Genomic DNA, 20800 nt, shown 5'->3' with positions numbered 1-20800 from the left:
CGGATATTCCTCACTCTTTATTACCAAAACTTTATGAAAACTAGAGAAGCACTGAAGTCAAACTTTTTAGAAACCCAACAAACCCCACTTTCATGAACATCTCTCAAGTCAGTGGACACAATTGGAGGGAAAATATTCGAGCGGGGTGCCTCACTGGATGCTGACATGACTTCCATCTGTAACAGGATACATAAATAAGAACATAATAAGAGCCAAGGGATCTCAATGGGGGGCCGTAAAAGTAAAGGGCTTCTGTTAGAAGAGGAGAGGGGGGTAGGGAAATGAACACTGCTGGACATGAGTGAAACACACAAAAGCTCCTTTAAAAATGAAATTTTTTTTCTTTTTCTTTTAAAAGAGCATCTCAGTAGCTGTCCACATGACAGGAGGTTACTGCATTTACACAAAGACGACAGCAACAGCATGAGCTCAGCATGAACCCTCTGAAACTATAGGTGATACATTAGCTGACACGAGGGGGAAAAGAGCTGAAGTATAAACAAGTGAACACATTGAAAGTGGAACGTTTTTTGGACAGCCTGTTTGACGATTTCTTGGCAGAAGCCGGCAGTTTTTGGGGGTAAAACCTAAGGGGATTTTCTGAAAAAGTCATGAGATTCCTCAGTCGTTTTCAAACATGACAAAAGGTGATGAGCCTGTGCTGATCGAGTTGAAAGATGAACGGGTGGCTGGAGAATTCTTCATGGGCTGCAGAGGCTTAAAATGCAGGTGTTTAAAAAAAAAAGCTGAAGAAATGTGTAGAAAAGAAAACTGGATTATAAAACTTTAGAGCCCATATATGAGTACCATCTAATCTCTTCTTGCAGCAGTTTTCTTTGACATGTTATGATGAGAGGCTGCAGCTTCTGTCCTATCCTTCTCCTCCCTTCTTCTCTTGAGGAGCATGAAAACTGTGAATATGCAGTAGATAAGCCAAAATTCCCAGGTGCAGCTGCTGTGTGTGCATGCTGCCTGTGTGTTTGTGCATGCTGCTGCAGTTCATCTTTTATCAATAAGGGTTAATTACTCACAACATGTCAGGACTGAGCATTCCTAACAGTCCTCTCCCGCTGGGTGCTCAGAGCCGTGTGTCACAGCAGTCAGCAGCCCCGGACAATACGGCGAATCAAAGCAGACCACATCTAAGTGTGTTTATGAAAACATGATTAACCCCTTCAGTCAACGCGGAGCAGAGTGTCACCCTCTCCTGTGACTCCCCCTCTCTGTATGGGACTGCTGATGACAGATGAGTGACAGCAGTAATGACATGACATACAGCTGGTCTACTGAGGCCAGAAAGCCTTAGGGAAAAAAAAACTTGCAAAACATATTTAACTATCATGTAAAAGCAGTTGAAATATTCATGCAAATTCTTCATGTGACTCTTTTGGATGAGTAGTGAACTGCACGCTACTTTTCAAATTGGTAGCCCATGTCCAAACCACTGACTTTTATTTCTAGTGTGCACCTGTGTACAGTATCTCCTCTTATGAGGTTTTGAGGAATGTCCATTGAAAACAGCGGTGAGAGGAGATATGCAACCTTAATGAGCCTTTTAAAGTGTCATTACGAACCTGAATGTTCAGCTGCTGACAGATCAGACACTCCTGATGGTTTCAAAAGTCAACCACAAGATGAAACGACTCAAACCGACATGTTATCTTTAGACATTATGTAAGGATAGTATCAATAGGTCATGGCTGCTTTTTTATAACCACGTTGCCAAGTAAAATAAAATATGATCAAATGTCCATGTCATATGTGAATTTAATTCAGTAAGCAGTTATTTTGTGGACTTAAGATGATATAAAAATACACATAAACCATGCCAGGAACCAGAGAAGTGTCATCTTTTCTCCTAGATTGGAATTACAAAATACCAGTCACCATTTTGTCTGTGTAACTTTCCATTTTCTTCTGCTTATCCGGGTCCGGGTCGTGGTGGCAGCAGGCTAAGCAAGTAAATCCAGACTCCTCTCTCCCCTGCTACATTTTCCAGCTCTTACTGAGGGATTCCGAGGCATTCCCAGGTCAGATGAGATATATAATCCCTCCAGTGAGTCCTGGGTCTACCTCGGGGACCTCCACAGGAAAGTGTCCAGGAGGTATCCTAATCAAATGCCCAAACCCCCTCATCCTTATCCGCAAGGGGAAGCAGTGGCTCCACTTGGATGTCCGAGCTCCTCACCCTGTCTCTATGGCTAAACCCAGCCACACTTCTGAGGGATCTCATTTCAACTACTTGAACTCACGATCTCATTCTTTATGTCATTACCCAGAGTTCATTACCACAGATAGACCTACCAGTAAATCTCCCTCTTCACCACAACGGTCTGGTACAACATTTGCAGTACTACACACGCTGTACCAATCCATGTGTCAATCTCATAGTCCATTCTACCCTCACTCTTGAACAAGACCATGAAATATTTGAACTCCTTCACTTGAGACAAAGACTCACTCCCCACTCGGAGGGCTCCACTGTTTTGTGGCAGAAAACTATGGCCTCAGACTTGGAAGTGCTGACAAATCACTCCAATGCCTGCTGGAGGTCCCAGGCAGAAGAAGCCAACAGAACCACATCATCTGCAAAAAGCAGAGATTAAATTCAGAGGTCCTGACTGCACCTTGAGATCCTGTCCATGAAAATCACATGACTTTGGTCATACAGGGATCTGATGGCTAGACACAGCAGCCAGGGACCCCATATTCCTGCAGCACCTCCCACATGACCCCCCTGTGGGACATGAATGTAAGCCTTCTCCTAGTCCATAAAACACAGACTGGATAAGCATACTCCCATTCTCCCTCAAGAAATCATGCAAAAGTAAAGAGCTGGCCCTCTGTCCCACAGCCAGGATGGAATCTCCTGAGTTCCTCCTGAATCTGAGCTTCAACAGTGGGCAGGAGTTTCCTTTCCTGCACCCTAGAGCAAACTTTCAATGGGAGGCTGAGTAGTGTGATACCCCGATAATTGGACTGCACCCTCTGGTTCCCCTTTTTAGAAATGGGAACCACCATCCCGGTCTGCCACTCGACAAGTACTGTCCCAGGCTTCCACACAATATTGAAGAGATGTGTCAGCCATGACAGCCCTACAACATCCAGCCTTCAGCATCCCACGGCGAGCCTCGTCTACACCTCCTCAGAGGCAGACATGTTGGTTGGGTTCAGGACCATGTAACTTTGAGTAAGAAAAACAGCATCAACAGCAGTTATCCAGCTAAGAGTGAGGTAAAGTGTACTGTAAATGTGTTTAAAAGAAAAAAACAAAATTAACCTCCATTATAAGAAAAGTGCAACCATGAGAGTCTGGTCAGAAACTGTTGAAAGGAAACATCTAATAACTCTCAAAGCAATCACCTTTGTGAGTTTCAAATGGATTTCCACACTGTTGTGATTAAATTAGTCATGAAACTGCCTGTGTGCTGCACTTAAGTCTTTAAAAGCATGATGAAATCTTCACACTGCAGTGCACTTTCACCAGTCTTGTTGTACCTTTGTGAGACTGTGGTCTGGGATTTGTTTGGAAACTAACAACAGACAGTCATCAATAACTTTGGAGGAGAGTTAATAAGAAGAGCATGTGAGAGCTGAGTCCGTCACTGATCTGGGGCCAAAAATGTGGGGCCTCCATTCGAATAATCATGAGCAGCTCCTCAGTACCTCACACAAAGTATAACAATAACACTGCCGAGTCCCTTTGCATGTTTGTCACGTAATGAGACACTGGCATACAATGAGCTTCCTTCAAAGCTTGGTGATTAGAATTTAAATGTAAGCCATTATGGGGGAAGGATGGATGAGGAGGAAACTAGAAAAGAAACTTGGAAGTGTTCAATGAGCAGGCTGGCGTCTGTACAGCTCTCACACTCTCCATTTCCTTCCACACTGAAGTAACATGTTTGGCTTTAGTGTAGATGGAAGATTTGAATGTTATCAAGCTGCAGAAAGGAAAAGATAGACCTTGTTCTTGTGTCTGAAACAGAACTCTGAGAAGTAAAGCCTGAAGGTCTGGTGGAAGTGTTTCCTCAAGGCCTCTCCCTCTCATAAACCGCAGCAATTATCTTCCACAGCCCCAGGAATGTGCAGGAAGGGCTGCTCCCTGACCACTGCCGAGGTGAGAAGCACTCTAAGGTCTGGGTGGCAGCACTAACATGAGGCAGCGGACATAAAGTACACATTCTTATCTATCATGATGCAAGAAATCAACTCAACAGCTTTCCCACTACAAAAGTGCTCTGCCCCTCACTACTCTGGCCCTTTGGTTTTATTACACATTTTGGAATTTATCAAAACTGGGTCAGCCAAACTGTCTGTCAGCGTGCAACATTTATTTTACCAGGACTTTGGGATCTCGGCCAAATCTCCAACCCTTACAGTGAAACTTAGGGCCTCTTATCTTATTATGGTCTGCATTAGCCAGGAGCTGTACTCAGAAGTGTGCTTCCCTGTGCCCACATGAGCTGGATGTGTTTTATTGCCAAGTCTGGAAAAATCTTTCTATGAAGATTCTTTTACTGGCTTGTCACTATAATTAAAGTAAATTACATGAATTTCAGGACTGAGTGAATGTCCATACAGGATTCTTGGAATACATGGGCACAGCACTAAAAGTTTCTCATACCCACTTTACTGGTATTCAGTTCTGATGAGTCATCAAAGATACACGCATCAAACTTGTACTGTTTATATAACTGGATAAGCCTAGGACGTACTTTTAGTGCAACACTTGATAGAAACTGCATTAATACTATGACCACTCAGCGCTTCACAAAGTTGGAATAGTTATGTGTGTATATGAAGATTTTTGCCCATCCTGAGGCATCTAAATGAGATGTTATAATCTTTGATGTTAAAACTACTGCCAGCATAATAACAAATGCACAATTTAAAGTTTGAGGAAGGATGATGATCAAAGAAAACCACTCCAGCTGACGAAGGTGTGATGGTTCTGCCTATTTACAGTTCATATAGGCTGATATCTATCTACTACTAATATGTTGGCAGTAAATACTGTGAGAAATTTTTTACTTTTTAAGCTAATACCTGCTGTAAAGGACCACTGAAGAGAGCAAAATGTTTACATAATTGTACACCTTTAATGATTGACTGTTTTGGTTGGTGTTTTCCATTTGTTTCTATATTTTGTGAGGGCTTTTATTTGGAAGGTGGGTTTCTACTTAAGATATTAAGAGACCAGCAGGTAGTCAGAGAGTGAAATGATTGAAGGGAAACTCAGTGCCATGGGAGCAATCAGCTTGAAGGTGCACAAGGTATGAGTTTATTAATCTTTTGAATGTTTGGTGTTTTGTGATAAATGTCCTTGTGCATGATTTCAGAGTGTTCTTCATGAGATGTTTAGTTCAGCTGCTAGCATTCCTGAGGCCTGTAAGTTTGCCTTTGTATTTGATTTATTTGACAACTTATGAGCAAATTAATTAGAATTACAGCCTTTCAAATATATCATATCACGTTTTTGTGTATAGATTGGATTACTATGTGTTCCATTGTTGTTTTTATGCAGATAACTGTAAAATACATTTTTTCAAATCCCAGTGTGTTTTCAACTATGTGCACTGCTTAAAGGATCTTAAATAATCAGTTTGAGAGTGATCCATTGCTACAGTAGGGGATGCTACATCTGCCAATACCCATATCATGCTGATTACATCATGCATCTCTTTTAATCATCAGTGACTGAAACTATATGCCAATATTTACATATATTGGCTATAAATACAGTGCTTAACAAATTTATAAGACCACCTGTCATATTTGTCTCAGAGACCATCCAGCATCATTAAGTGCTTCAATGTGGACTTTCATTTTCAGTGAGCTCTCCACGTTTTACCATTTTGAACAGGAATGAGGGATTTCAAACTGAATTCACTCAAATTTGAGCCGGCTCACTGGGCTTCTCTGAGAAGTCAGAAATTAATCAAGCACAACATTCAACCACTAAAACTCATTTTCCTGTTCAGGAATGCAAGTAAATAACTATAATTTGACATATTAATCAAAAAGTAATAATGTGCTTTACTATTTTTTCAGGTTTTTGGTAAATCAGTCATTTGAGAATTCATGGATAGCAATAATAATTTTATTTCAGCACTAAAATATCATTTGGGTTAAAGAGCTTCTACATATTGGTGTATTAACCATTGCAGAAACAATAAAATTTATTTTGGTAAATACCAGTGCTGTTAATTTAGGGCAGCTGAGGCATAAACCTTACTTTGGTTAGGGTTAGGGTGGTCTAATAAATTTGTTAAACCCTGGATATATGTTGGCTGTATGTACAAATAAATAACTGAAGCCTTTTCTGTGTTCATCCTTGCTCCTTAAACTTCAAGTGAATTCTGAGGACTGAGGTTTTATTCTTTCTTCATCTTTAAGCTTTTAAGAGTGTTTTTATGTCTAAAGTTCTACATGTATAAATATCAGTGTCTGCATTGATATTGGTATCAGCTAAAATAAATTCTTAAATATTGGCATATAGAATATTGACAAAATCCAGTACTGATCTTACCAAACAAGTGGATAGAAGTCTGTGATGCAGAAATGTTTGAAAAATAATAAGAGTTCTTGAAAAGACAAACTGGAGTCACAAACATAGCGTCCAATATACAATCTTTACAGGACCTACTCTTGTTAGACTAGACATTACATCAGGTTAGTAGCCATTTAGTGCAGGGCTTGAAGTCCAGAATACATTTTCCTTGGGTTGACAAGAACCGTGATATCAAAATAAAATGGTTAAGTTCCATCAAATCAAACAAATGGCTGCAAAGTCAATGTGTGTTACAATATACTAATAGCGCAGCTTTAAAGTACACTGTTTTTATAATTCTGCAGAGCTGTGTGTCATTGAAAATCTGTCTAACATTAGGAGCAGGAGAGATCACTTCAGTAGTAAATGTATCATTACTGCAGACTTTAAGAGAAAAGTTTCTTGATCAGGCCCATTAAACAGCTCTTGAACTGGATAAGACTTGTTCCTAGGTAACTTTCCATTTGTAATTCAGCTAATCACCCAGACCATTAGAGCCAGACAAACTGCCTCTGCCAGACCAATTCACAGAGTCAGCTGCATTGAGCCCCCATACAGTAAAACAACAGGGGGATGCTCCCATTTTCAGTCCTGAGATTCATGTCTGCCAGTGTTTGACACAGTTTATTATGGGCTTAAGCCCAAATAAATTCCCTGAAGACAAACAAACAAACCTAATGGAACAATAGCATAAAGTGAGGCAGGAGGCCTTCTGTCTTTGGCTAATGAAGCTCTGAATGAGGTGCTGCAGACAGGATGAACTACTGCAGTGCTGAGCAGGGCACACAGAGTTAAGGAGACCAGGAAAATGAAAGGAAATAAGAAAAAAAAAATTCTTTGCACGGTGGTTCTTCTATGTTTGAAACAGTGTAAAGATGATAGATTAGAAGTGCTAATATTAGAAAATAGTCATTCTAGTGCAGAGGAAAGCCTGTCACATGAGCTTTTCCCATCCATCCGAGCAGGGAAGACTTCGGAGAAAGGCTACTGCATTATATCCACCCACTTGTAATAGAACTGAAAGATGAGCTGTGGCAAATTCTTACTGCTCTTGTGAGAGTAGTGGTGCGATTCGCTCTGGTTCTGGCCAGCCATATGCTGAATTCAGTCCCACAGAACAGTCAGTTCACAGGAATCAGCTGTAAAACCCACTCCAATACTCAGGATTTCACTCTATCTGTTCATGTGCTGCACAACTGCAAAAGATTTATTTTTCTTCCAAATCATAGTTTATGTATCTTAGACAGCAAGGTCAGAGATGACAAAATCAGAGCTTGAGAAATGAACCAAATCAAACAATCTTATAATATAATTGGCTTGTATACTGAATTCTGCTACAGTTGAACAGGCTGCAGAGCGAGGTTGTAATTTCAGTGCCAGTGGGTTTGAAAAGCCTGAAAACTTCAGCAGATGACGAGAGGAGAAAAAATGGAGGCAGAATATAGGTCAGCCAGGTGGGGTTGAATTGGGTTCAGATGCAAGCGGTCGGCTCTCGTGAGGGGAATCAGAAAGGGTCTGAGGGGGTCTGCAGGGTCTGACAAGGGGGGGGAGACAGGGTGGGACGTATCCGGTGTGAACAAGTCTCTGTGCTTAACCAAAAACATGACAACACATATTGTTTTTTTAATCACTCAAAGGTTGAATGGATGGTTGTTTTTACTTTAAACTTTAAATTGTTAACCTGCAGGTAAAGAATGTTCAAATGACAGGTGGTGCAGTAGGAAACAGTTCATAGAGCATTCAGCAGTTTAAGTTTGAGAGCAGCAACAAGCATGTCAGTCACTTTAAAAGCTGGAGATTTAATTTAATAGACAGAGGCCCGGCTGCAGGGAGGGACAACATTTTGCCAGCAGAGTTAAGAGAGTTGAGCTGAAACCATGTGTAGAGCTCATTTCCTAAATTTCCTCCGACCCAATGAAGTCATTTCTGTCATCCTGGAAAAGTGTCTCAGACCTCAAATTGCACATGAAAATATTATTGGCTTTCCAAAATATAACTGGCTTTAACGAGGACAAAACCCCACCAGCAGTGAATGTAATTTCTAGCATTTTTTGGTGGCCTGTTGGTTTATGGTTTAGGAGTTAACTAGCACTTCTGTAATGAAGTAAACAAAACAAAAATAAACAAACTGGTGCCTGTCAAGTGAGTTCCTAATTTAACCTACACGTTTCAACAGAAGTGTGAATAGATCAACATTTGGATGCACAAAAAATGTGCTTTAAATGTGCATGCGTTTTCTGATGAAAATCTTTGCACATGCAGCAGAAGGAGCTTTGACTGACTCTCAGATGTGCAGGAGATTGGGTGAAAAACATGCCCATGTTCCCATGGGATCTCATTACAAACCTGAAGTTCAGGTTTCTGTTGGTATGACAGGGGCATTCCTGGAGATCTCCAAACACAGCACTTGTCCACAGATGTGTGTGTCAGCAGTTCCTGTGTTTTGCCTCTCAAATTTCCTTTATCCTGGAGGATTAAGCAGAACATTTGCTCAACTTCCCCTATGTATCATTCCTCCTTGATTACACAAACAAGGACATTTTCACTCCTGCAGTATGCAGCATATGCATTGCTACATTAGCACGAAGCCTTTTGACCCAGCCCAGACAGAATGGAAATGTTTACACAGATGATGGGCCGTAGTAAAGGTTTCCCCCCTTGCTCCAGAGCTGACGACCTATAACACAGCCAGACAACACAATACGCACTGTTTCCAACAAGGGCTTCCAACAACACTGTTAACCCAACTATGTCTGGGTTTTCACTTAATGCTCGGTGAAACAGCCAGAGCAGCAAGAGGAGAATTCAGTTACATTCGGTTAAATACTTAAAGTGCCTGGGTCTGAGAATTACATGAAAACACTGATCCTTATATTAAACTACAAGAGATAAAATGCCAGTCTTACATGCACCCATGTAATAGAAGAAGTGGTTACATGAGATCACTTCAGAAAAAAACTTAAGTGCAGAGTTCCTTTTAAAAATCAAAAGACTTCAATCTAACAGACAAGACAGGCAAGAGATAAAAGCGTGAGATGAAATATGGGCATGACTTATTTGATACAGTAATATTTGTGGACCATTTACAGCACAACTCCCATTTCTGTGCTCGCTATAAATTTACAAATATGACAGCATGTAGGCCTGTGTGTATACTATAAAACGCAGCATGTGATGAGGTATTGCCCTTTGGGTACAAAAGTAATTTATGTGAAGTTAAAGAATGTGTTATCCCAGAATATCAAAAAAGGTGTAAAAGGACTATTTCTCTAAATTCTTGTTCATCAAAAACAAAAGCTTCACTTTCAATTTTATTCCATGCAGGCTTAGAGATGGCAAGTGTTTTATAAACAACAGCATGTGGAGGTAGAAATGGCATGGCCTTTAAAAAGTGCAAACAGAGAAAGTGTTGCTAAAAACAAAGCTGATGTTGAGGAATGTCAACAGTGAGCATTTCAAAGCAGAGAGTAATTGCTTCAAGTTGAACATAATTGGTCTGTTTTTAATCTGCCTGCCCCTGTCGCTCCCATTTTACAGTTACCAATTAAACACAGTTGTTACTTCTGTTAGTCCTGTAAATACTACGAGAGGAAGGATAACCTGGGGAAAATCTTGTCATTTGTTCTCTCAGCTTCTTCCAGTGTTTTGCTCATGATAGTAAGCTGTGTTTGGATCTTTTCTGAAAACAGGGAAAATAGTTTGAGCTTGGTGTAATAACTTCTTTGGCCTTTTGAAAAAGCTGCTCTCATTTAGAGACAGTGAAACCATTGTGCTTCAAACAGTGATGTACTACTATGAGAACCCTTGGGATGACTTTAAAATCTTACATAAATGAATAAAGTCTTGTAGTATAGCATGGAGCAAAGTAATTAGGGAGTAGACAGACATCTCTTAATTTCTACTGTTGATCACAATTTATCTCCCCATCTTGTTATATTTTAAAATTCCAGTATTTCAAATTCAAACTGTTGGAATATCACTTTGGATTTGTGAACTTTCTTAAACTAAGGGTAACTGACTTCTTGTTTGGGAACAGACCTGCTTTTATCTTGAAAGAAAAAAAAGAACTTTGGGCAGTTTAAAGGTTATGACAAGAACTTAAAAGCTCAGACTGTGCTACTTCTTTAGTCGTTTATGACGGCACCATGTCAGACTAGGCAACAAAAATCTTGTCCCGTCTTGTCCATCAGCCTGGCCACACTACAAGTTTGATCCCAACCCTTTCGTATGCTGACGTCATCACCACTGCGGGTGCGGGTCAAAGAGAGTGAATCAGACTTCTGCTAAAACTTAAGCGCTGTATGTAAAAAACAGACAAGAATTAGCTATGGGCTCTTCCTGATGTATCATGAGGAGGATGTACCGGCTCTCCTTAAATAGAACTTGAGGTGTGAATGTTATAGAATAAAAGCAGATAAGCCCAGTTAACCTTGCCAATACGTACAGCTTCACTGTATGCACACATAAACCCCCCAGGGGAGGAAAAGTGGGAACTTAGATGATGTCACTAGTTAAATGATGACAGGAGTAAATGCTTTCCTATTGGTAGGTGTCAGGATATGAGTAGTCAACATCAAGTCAGGGTCTCAAACTAGAAGATGTTACCAGAAAAATTTTGACATGCTAGTCTTTTTAGGTCGTGGTCGTGGGGCATCTCAGCTGCGTCGTTGATTGATGTTGACATTTGACGATGAGCTGTGGCACTGCAGTCTGGTCATAATTGTGTAATCTAAACATCCATGGGAAAAGGAACTTGTGACGGATTGAAAAGGAAAAAAGTGAACAGTAAAAAGTGAAATGTTTGCTCATACAAGGTGCAGATGACTGTCGATTTATCCACTGAGCTGTCTGTGATAATGAGACTTTGTAGTTGGGTTCTCATTTTACATCAGTGTGGCTGCAGGGAGATATTGCAGTTAAATCAAAATATGCTGAAAGTAAAATTAAAGCATACATCCAATGCAAATTTAAAAAGCACAATTATGGATCGCAATCGCATTGTGATTAATGAATTAATGCTGACAGACCTAGTTCTCATACATGTTTGAGATTCCAGTTAAGTTAACTTGGGCTGTATGTGGTTCAATTCAAAGCGACACAAATAAGTGAAACCAAGCCTCAAAATGACACTGTCATCAATATAAACTATCAATCTGCATCAGTGGTGATTATATATCTGGTACATTCTCACAAAGAACAAGCAAAATTCTATCATAATTTGAAATGCTGTTTTGTTCATGTCTTTTGCAAAAATGATGCTTATGTCTGCATGCTAAAATGCCTTCACCTATGTAAGGTTACACTGCTAGCATGTTAATATTTAGCAGGATGGTTTAGTTAAGCGTACTAGCATGCTAACATGGGTTAATGAGCGCTAAACTCACAGTCATAAAACATAATGTAGTTAACCATACATTTTGACCTGATGTTGCAAGATAAAGGTAAGAAGATTTAAGTTTTCACAGAAATTTATGATATTTCAATTTAAAAAATATTTTCAACTTCATGACAGCCCTATGCGTAACAATTTGATTTGCCTCAATCATTCAAGATGTTTGGAAAATTAAATGAAAAAGGAAAGAATCGACCTGCTTGTAAAACATGAGAAAAGTTCAGGTGTTGTATAACAACAGTGGGTTTCATTCTTTTGAGGGGAGTGAATGTCTTCGCTTCATTTCATGACAACACCTGAGTCTGGACTTAAGTTATTGACAGACAAACCTCTAACCATCCATAGAGCCATGCTAACTGAATGTCTTACTTTTGTTTGCATACACTAACTTCAAAGAGAGGCTGAATCTGTTTTTTATGAGTTGTAGGAAGGGAGTTTGAAATGCATGTTTATGGGTCATAAATATGTTTTTAAAGAGAAATAAAATTTTACAACCCTGTGAGGTCTGTGCATTTTTAGAACTACTCTCAACTTCAGAAACTTACAGGATAGAACCATTGTTCAGTTTTATGATTAATCAAAGGATGGTTTAGGATGAAACAGCTCTAAAATTAAAAATGTACTGAGATAAACATAACCTCTATTTTCATCTATGTTGTGTAATTTACATAATGTACATGCTTACTTTAAAGTGAAGAATGAAGCCCCTAATGATCCCATTATTACCCCTTTGGCTCCCGTGTGTTTACAGCACCTCAGCAGGGCTGAGTGTGAGGCCTACCAGAGTACCAGATGGCACAGGCACCTCTAAAAGAGTGACCTCATAGCCTTTCTCACTGATGGGGTGATAAAGGCATACTAACTTTCCCCTGGGCCAACAGTGCACACCTCCAAAGAGCTAAGCCCAGGCCTGGAAGCCCTCCGAGCCAGGTGTGAGGGGCCCATAGTGGGGACCTGACCCCAGCCAGGCAGACCCAGAAAATCCACACATCACTGAGGGAGCGCTAACTGGCCACAGACACCTCCAGGGCTTTGAGAAGAGGGTTGAAAAAAAAGAGAGAAAAAAAGTGAGATGGTGTAGATTGGTGGGTGAGCTTTTACAATGACGGCTATGTTCCAGTGGGCTCCGGCTGGAAACCTGTTTTTGAAAATGCGAGGAGACTGGTGTGCATGTGTGCCTTTTTCATCTAAGATTGATTTTTATTCCTGAAAGAGAGCAAGATTGTTTTGTCGGGAGGCTTTTAATGCACACCAGACAGATGGGTTCAAGGCCACATTCCTACTTTTTCTCTTTTTTTTTCTTCTTCTGGCCTCAACTTGAAAGACAAAACAGCAAAAAAGCTCACATTAGAAGTAATCAATGTGTGATATCGAAGCAATTACCGCTGCAGGATTTTACTCTATCTTCCTTGATCTTTCTGCACGTGTGAACCTTTTAGGTGTCGATTTATTCACCTCCTGGGAATCCTTATGACATATCTCCTCTTGTAAGTCGTCAACAGTGAAGCAGCCGGATCTGTGTACATTTCTGACATGTGCATCTGCACTCCAGCACATGCTCGACTAGCCTTCTCCAACACATGTGCACACAAGGGAGGGTGACCCGCTACACTCCACATTTCCTCAGCTGGTCCGGAGAAAATTAGGTCAAGAGTTGAAACAGGTTAAAAGGACTTTTGGGAGAATGGTAGTTTGGTTTAGTTTCTCATTGTGATGTGGAGATTCATGAGGGGAAGAGAGAGCATGCAAGAGGCTATAAATTAACACTTAAAAGAGTAAAGAAAGCCCCACGGAAATGTTGTGACACAGATGTTTTATCAGAAATCTCTGGGAGGTTAAAGTAAGATACAACATTGGTCTCATTGTTCCCACAATGAGCTTTTTTTTGCTTGCTTTTTTTGGCCATTTACCTCCGTAATTTATCAGCCTGAGTCAGAGACGAGGCAAAGTTCAGATGAAGCATCAAACATTAAAGACTGGTGTACAGAGGTGCTCCAGACGGGGTCATGTTCATGTTTATAACTCACCCAGGGGGGAGCTAAAATCAGTGCTTTATCACAGACATCCGGCCTTTGCTCTTTCAATAGAAAAGGTCAACAAAAAGATGAGAGGGTAAGTAGTTAACAGTTGCTAAATGAATAAACATGAGAGGGTTAACTTCTCATGGAAATGTGCACCACAATTACGAGGGTCAAACATGTTGTGACTCCTGTTAGCAAAGCCTAATAAAGAAATACCTAAAAGGCTGTGGACTATAGAAATGCAGACTTTTAAAGACAAAAAGTAGGTCCAAGCTTCTGTCATCAATGACATTATGTACTGTAGATAAATAAGCAATAGAATAACAAAGTCATGACAGGCTGGCTCAAGTTAATTAACAGAAGTGCTGCAAATTTAAAGAAAAGACAGGGAAAAATAAAATAAGAGAATAGAAAAAAAGGAGAGGGGGTGAATTAGTTTTATGATCTGCAATATCCTGCCAGAACTTTTATTGGCCTTTTAAGCATGTGTGACCCACCCCCTCACAGCAGGCTGTTAAATGCTAGTGACCTTGAAGCGAGTGTTATGAACCCCAGTATCCCAGAACACGCTGCCCAGGACCCTCCCTGATCCTAACACAAACAGTGTGATTTTTCACCCCATATCGATGTGGGACAGATAAATCAACCAGCTGCTCAACTTGGCCTAATTTCCCCTAATATCTGCAGCAGTTTGTTTACATGCTTTACGTGTGTGAAGGTCATCAGGCAGAATCATCAATTTACATGCTGTATGTAAACACATGTGGTTTTGGAAAGGTTTATGGAAAAGAAAGTGTTACATGATTGATTAATAATTTCCTCGATTAGGCTGTAAATTGAGGTGTGAGAAAGTGAACAGTGTGCTGTAGGTTTATTTTGCTCTATAGCTGACGTACCCCTGAGGATGTAATTCTGGTAGTTCTGGTCAGCTTCAGCCCCCACTTTTATCAAACATGTGAGTCCTTCTGCCACCACGAACTCGTGTACCAAGTCCTTGTCATCCTGGAAGAAACACAGAAATGTTCAAACCATTATACATCATAGAGAGGAAGATAATATACTGTTTTAACAGCTATTGGATTTAGTCTGGCTATCTGCTAGACACAGTTTGATTAATCTTCCTTAGGAAAGTTGGTGGCAAATCAATGACTAAGAATAAGAGCTTATAGAGATTAATGATCTGGACCCTTAAGTAGAGGTTACCGACTGTGAGTGCTGTGATGCCACCTTTTCTAAAAAAAACTTTATTAATTTTTGTTTTACCTTTTCGTCTTCTCTTGAGCCTCTCCCAGTATACATGCTTTTAGTTGCCACTTTACATTTCATATTTCTTTATTTCTCAGCAATTTCACTTGTTTCTTATTTCCTTGGAAAAAGAGGTTGCAAAGGAAATGAAGTTCTTCTTGTTTTCAGTGCTCTACGTCATTGGTATAAACAGATGACCAAACAAGAAAAATCTGGAATTTAACTACATTTAAAAACAAGCACTAGAATTACACATAATACCATGTCCTAACTGGACCTCAACGCAAGTGAGTGTTGAGAAACTCAGCTTGATTACATCGATTTCTATTGTATCATATCCTGACAGCCTGCGAGCAATGCAGCACAGAGCAGCACCTTGAATGGGTGAGGCACAAGGACAGAGATAGATGATAAGGTAACAGGAGTGTTTTCTTGATTTTCTTTCCTTTTCTCACAACAGAGGTTGTTAGCTTTTTTACTGTACAGTTTGGCAACAGTTGTGAATTAACAATATCCTTATCTGTGCATGCTTGGACCTGTGCCTACACTGGCGCAAAACTTCGACTCAAAGCTGTCAACGGCTTGTAAATGCAAAGTGCCATGCTTCATTTGTCCACTTTTGAAATATAAGCGCTAGATGTCATATTATTTCAGGTGGTCTGAAATTCAAAATGCTGAGAATTACATTAATAAAGAATGTAGTGTGGACTTGGGCTTTGCATGTAACTTCAAGTAATGGCTTTTACTTTCCTGTCTGAGCCTTCTCCCGTCACTTTGCTTGACTTAAATATGAGAAGCTTAGCAGTCAGAGTGTGGTAGGAACAGTGTGGTGAGTACATCTTTTAGAAGTAGAAAATGATAATGAAGTGGTACATAGTAGGGGTGACCTGGAATAGTCAGCAATTCGACTATTCGATTCTGAGGAGTCTGATTCGACTATGAACCTCATAATGTCTAGTTAAGAGAGCAAATTTGTTGTGCAGCTGTAGTCGGTTGAGGATGGTATTTAGCTGTTGTACGCTGCAAAGTTATGATAGCAGCCAATGTGCTAACAGGCTAACAATGCTAACGTGAAGCTAACTGTTGTTGTTGATGAGTTTAACGTGGGCGTATATTGTGTAACTGACTGTGTGTGTAAGGAAAAGCGCGTAGCTCTCATTTTGAAACTTTAAACCACTTACACAAAAAAATAAGAGAGAGATTTATGCGTTTTGCTGCTGTTAATGCAGCAAAATAATGTTAAAGCAAATGTCAGGTAGTTGTTCCAAATGGCTGGAATTCTTGAGGACTGCCGGTTATTTCGACTATTAGTCGACTAAAGGCAAAATCTGACGAATCAGATTCGACTATGAAAAACCTTAGACGTTGACGCCCCTAGTACGTAGGCTGTCGAGGGTTGTACTCACGTATAACTACACAAGCAAAGTGAAAATGGGCCACTTGTCAAAGCACGATATTACATAATCTGCAAAAAGGAACAAAGGCTGGCGGAGCTAGCTGCTGATATTAGCCATGCTCTACAGAGTATATCAGGCTCACATCATACCTGTTGGCACAACGACCATGTGAGGAATTTGACAGTTTTCTATGGTTTCTCCTCTTTAGAGTAGTCAAACACAGTTCAAATGGGCATTACACTGAATGGGGAAATAGATGCCTGAGAACATCCTTGGTAAAATTCCCCAGTAGAATTCATATTAAAGAAGGCACTGATAGCCTGATGGTCCACACGCCTGTGTGCCGAGACTGTTAACCTTAAAGCAGATGGCCCAGGTTCAAATCTAACCCATGGCTTTGTCCTCATGTCTTTCTCATCTCTCATTCCCCAGTTTTTGACTTTCCACTGACCTTTTACTCTAATAAAGACATACAAGCCAAAAAAATAATCTTTAAAGAAGAAAAAAATACATTTTCACCTTTAATTGTACTTTAGCTACTGCAACATTGTGCAAAGCCCACAGCACGTCCAGGTTAATTTCCCATCACTTTGCTCCCTCTACTTTGCACTTATTACTCCAAGCTGACAAAACCACCTGCACCTCTCACACCTGTCAATAACCATCAAATAACTAAGGCATCTAAGCCTCAAACATTTACACTTTACTTCTTAAGAGTAGGGAAAAACAGATGTCAGGACAGGTGCACACTTTTTAAATATAAGAATAATAAGTATTCTCTAGTTCTTAAAAGGACTCATGTAAAAAGTGAAATGAACTCTGATCTATTCTGGGCCTGCATCAACGTCTGTTGCTCTTTTCCATCACACTGTCGGTTAACCCTCCTCCTCTATGTCTGATTGCCCGCCAGGCCAGCTCAGCCCAGCCCAGTGTGTGAATTGTGACCAGACCTAAAAGCTTCACAGCTGCCACGAAGGCAGACTCTCAGCAGCAAAACTTTGACTCATGAAAACAATGCTGTGTCCAAGTGTCAGTGTGCTTGTGGGCGCTGATGTATGACTGCATGCTATGTAAAGCCCTTGTATGCTAATATGGCTACATGCAATGATACATTTATCAGTACCTCTGAGCATGTCAGAAGAACTAACACACTGACAAAAACTTTTGGTAAATGGTTGTGAGATTTTGAAGGAAAAAAAGGCAGTGAGATTCTTTGGATCGGTTGAGCTTGAGTCACAAAAAAGATATTTTTAAGAGAATCATAATTACCTGAAAAATCTGCTTGAGGGAAAAGAGGGCTCTGCGTAGCTCACGGCCAGTAGAGTTGTACAGTTTTTCTGTGCAGAGAGGGAGAACAAAGAAACAAATTAGCTGACAGTCACTCATATGGACTCTCTCTATTATTCTTCTATATTTCAAATGAATAAATACACTCATGTATATTGGTAAACATATTTCCTGAAAAAGAAAGAGACTATCTACAAGTGTTTCAGCTTAAAACTTGCATCATGCATGATGTTTCAATAGTTACCTAAGAACATTTCCTTCCAAATCCCTTCCTGATTACTACATCATGCAAATCTAATAGGCATGATTTATCCCAAGTAACTAAATGTGATAAATATCCTGCAAAAGGAGAAGTGAGTGCATGGCAGAAATGGGAGAAATTCAGAGCACATCTGCAGAGAGTTAGTGAACAGTGGTTGTTTCCTGCTGACAAAGCCATATCTGTAGCTTAATAATAGTCTAATACAGAGTCAGGGCAGAAACCTGAGCCAATAGTCACCACAATTCTTAGAAACAATATACAGCCATAAATCTGATGCTGAATCACCGTGGAGAACTTAAAGAGATATGACAGATGACACACGCTTGTGACTGAGGTGAACAATTCCTACAACTGTTAACAGTGATCCTTCACCCTGTGTGCAGCCTGCCAGGGTGTGGCAGCATTGAGCACAATCCTCGTAGCCCACTCATCACTGCTGAGTGAACTCTCTCTGACTCAGCAAAAGCTGCTGCAGATGCAGCAGCTTACTCCTCAGCACAGTCCAATTTAGTCCAGTGCAGTACAGTTTGGTACTTCTGCTTCCTGCTCCCCCCCTCAGCATTTTCTTTTATTTTCTATTTGCTTTTTATTGTGTAGCAATGCTGCAACTCTCTGACAACGACACATACCTCCATCAACGGCATGATGATGTGGCTTAATTTGTAATGGACACAAACATGTATTTGCAAAGATAGGGTGTTTGGTTCTCCATCTCTCTCTCTCTCTCTCTCTCTCTCTCTTTCCCACACACACCAAGCATTAAGCTCTTTGCAAGGTGGCTGTGTCCTGCCTTCCTGCAGCTGATGCACTTTCAGGATGACTAATCACCGGTGGTGCATGGGTGAGTTTTACTTATTCATTGAATAACAAACATGTCATTTAGAGACACAACATACGCTCTAAACTGTAGGGTGAGAAATACAAACTCCTAAGTGCTGAAGTTTCACAAACACAAAGGATGAGTGTGTTGCTAGTTCTGTGGGCGCATACAGGCTACTTGCACTGCACCAGACCGCCTGACTGTCTTTGGGTGCCATTCGAGTGACACACAACTTTTTAACAACTCAAATAAAACTTCAAAGTCAGTCCACAGAAGATCGTAGAGCACAACCATCATGCAACATCATGAATCCAGGCTTTGTTGAAAAGAACCAAACAATGTCCAAGAAACCTTTCAACAAGCACACTATTAAGCAACTTCATAAATATCTAAAAACTCACAAATGACCTTTAAATCAGGCCTGATAATCTACAGTATGAGTCAAGCTAGGTTTCAACTTTGTGATAAGTTGATCATAGCATAGTTTACATTGATTGTGTTATTGCATGTTTGCAGACTTTTCTGTCTCTTTGTGTTGCCTGCCAACAGACTACAGATGTCAATTAGCAATTGTGCTAACTCTGGCATGTTTACATTTGTCTATTGGGCTTAAGTTCATTTAAGTCCCTGTAATATCAAATCCAAACTTTGTGTCTTCACAAACAAGATACACTAAATTGCCAAAAGTATTCGCTCACCTGCCTTGACTTGCTTATGAACTTTAGTGATATCCCATTCTTAATCCATAGGGTTTAACATGATGTGGGTCCACCCTTTGCAGCTATAACAGCTTCAACTCTTCTGGGAAGGCTTTCCACAAGGTTTAGGAGAGTGTTTATGGGAATTTTTGACCATTCATCCAGAAGCGCATTTGTGAGGTCACACACTGATGTTGGGCGAGAGGGCCTGGCTCTCAGCCTCCACTCTAGTTCATCACAAAGGTGTTCTATCAGGTTGAGGTCAGAACTCTGTGCAGGCCAGTCAAGTTCATCCACACCACACCCTCTCATCCATGTCTTTATGGACCTTGCTTTGTGCACTGGCACACAGTCATGTTGGAACAGAAAGGGGCCATCCCCAAACTGTTCCCACAAAGTTGGGAACATGGAATTGTCCGAAATCTCTTGGCATGCTGAGGCATTCAGAGTTCCTTTCACTGGAACTAAGGGGCCAAGCCCAACTCCTGAAAAACAACCCCACACCATAATCCCCCCTCCACCAAACTTTACACTTGGCACAATGCAGTCAGACAAGTACCGTTCTCCTAGCAACCGCCAAACCCAGACTCTTCACTCAGATTTCCAGATGGAGAAGTGCGATTCGTCACTCCAGAGAACAAGTCTCCACTGCTACAGAGTCTAGTAGTGGTGTGCTTTACACCACTGCATCAAACACTTTGCACTGCATTTGATGATGTATGGCTTGGATGCAGCTGCTCGGCCATGGAAACCCATTCCATGAAGCTCTCTACGTACTGTTGTTAAGCTAATCTGAAGGCAACATGAAGTTTTGAGGTCTGTAGTGATTGACTCTGTAGAAAGTTGGCGACCTCTGTGCACTATGCGCCTCAGCATCTGCTGACCTCGCTCCATCATTTTACGTGGCCTACCACTTCGTGGCTGAGTTGCTGTCGTTCCCAGTTGCTTCCACTTTGTTATAATACCACTGACAGTTGACAGTGAAATATTTAGGAGCGAGGAAATTTCATGACTGTACTTGTTGCACAGGTGGCATCCTATCACAGTGCCACGCTGGAATTCACTGAGCTCCTGAGAACAAACCAATCTTTCACAAATGTTTGTAATAACAGTCTGCATGCCTAG

At 40.7% G+C, this 20800-nt stretch overlaps 1 protein-coding gene across 3 annotated transcripts in view; it reads right to left on the bottom strand.

Annotated features, from left to right (window-relative positions):
* fhod3b (formin homology 2 domain containing 3b) overlaps positions 1-20800 on the bottom strand; it is a 125916-nt gene that overhangs the window by 28407 nt on the left and 76709 nt on the right. For all 3 annotated transcript variants that reach the window (XM_041793419.1, XM_041793420.1, XM_041793421.1), the window contains exons 4-5: positions 17878-17945; positions 14863-14968 (exon numbers count right to left, since the gene is read on the bottom strand). In XM_041793419.1, coding sequence (XP_041649353.1) covers positions 14863-14968; positions 17878-17945 — 174 coding nt within the window. The remainder of the gene's footprint in view (positions 1-14862; positions 14969-17877; positions 17946-20800) is intronic.

Source organism: Cheilinus undulatus, linkage group 8 (assembly GCF_018320785.1).
Source record: "Cheilinus undulatus linkage group 8, ASM1832078v1, whole genome shotgun sequence".
NCBI classification, from domain to species: Eukaryota; Metazoa; Chordata; class Actinopteri; order Labriformes; family Labridae; genus Cheilinus; species Cheilinus undulatus.
The sequence above is the reverse complement of the archived record's forward strand: the minus strand, read 5'-3'. Positions and strand labels throughout refer to the sequence as shown.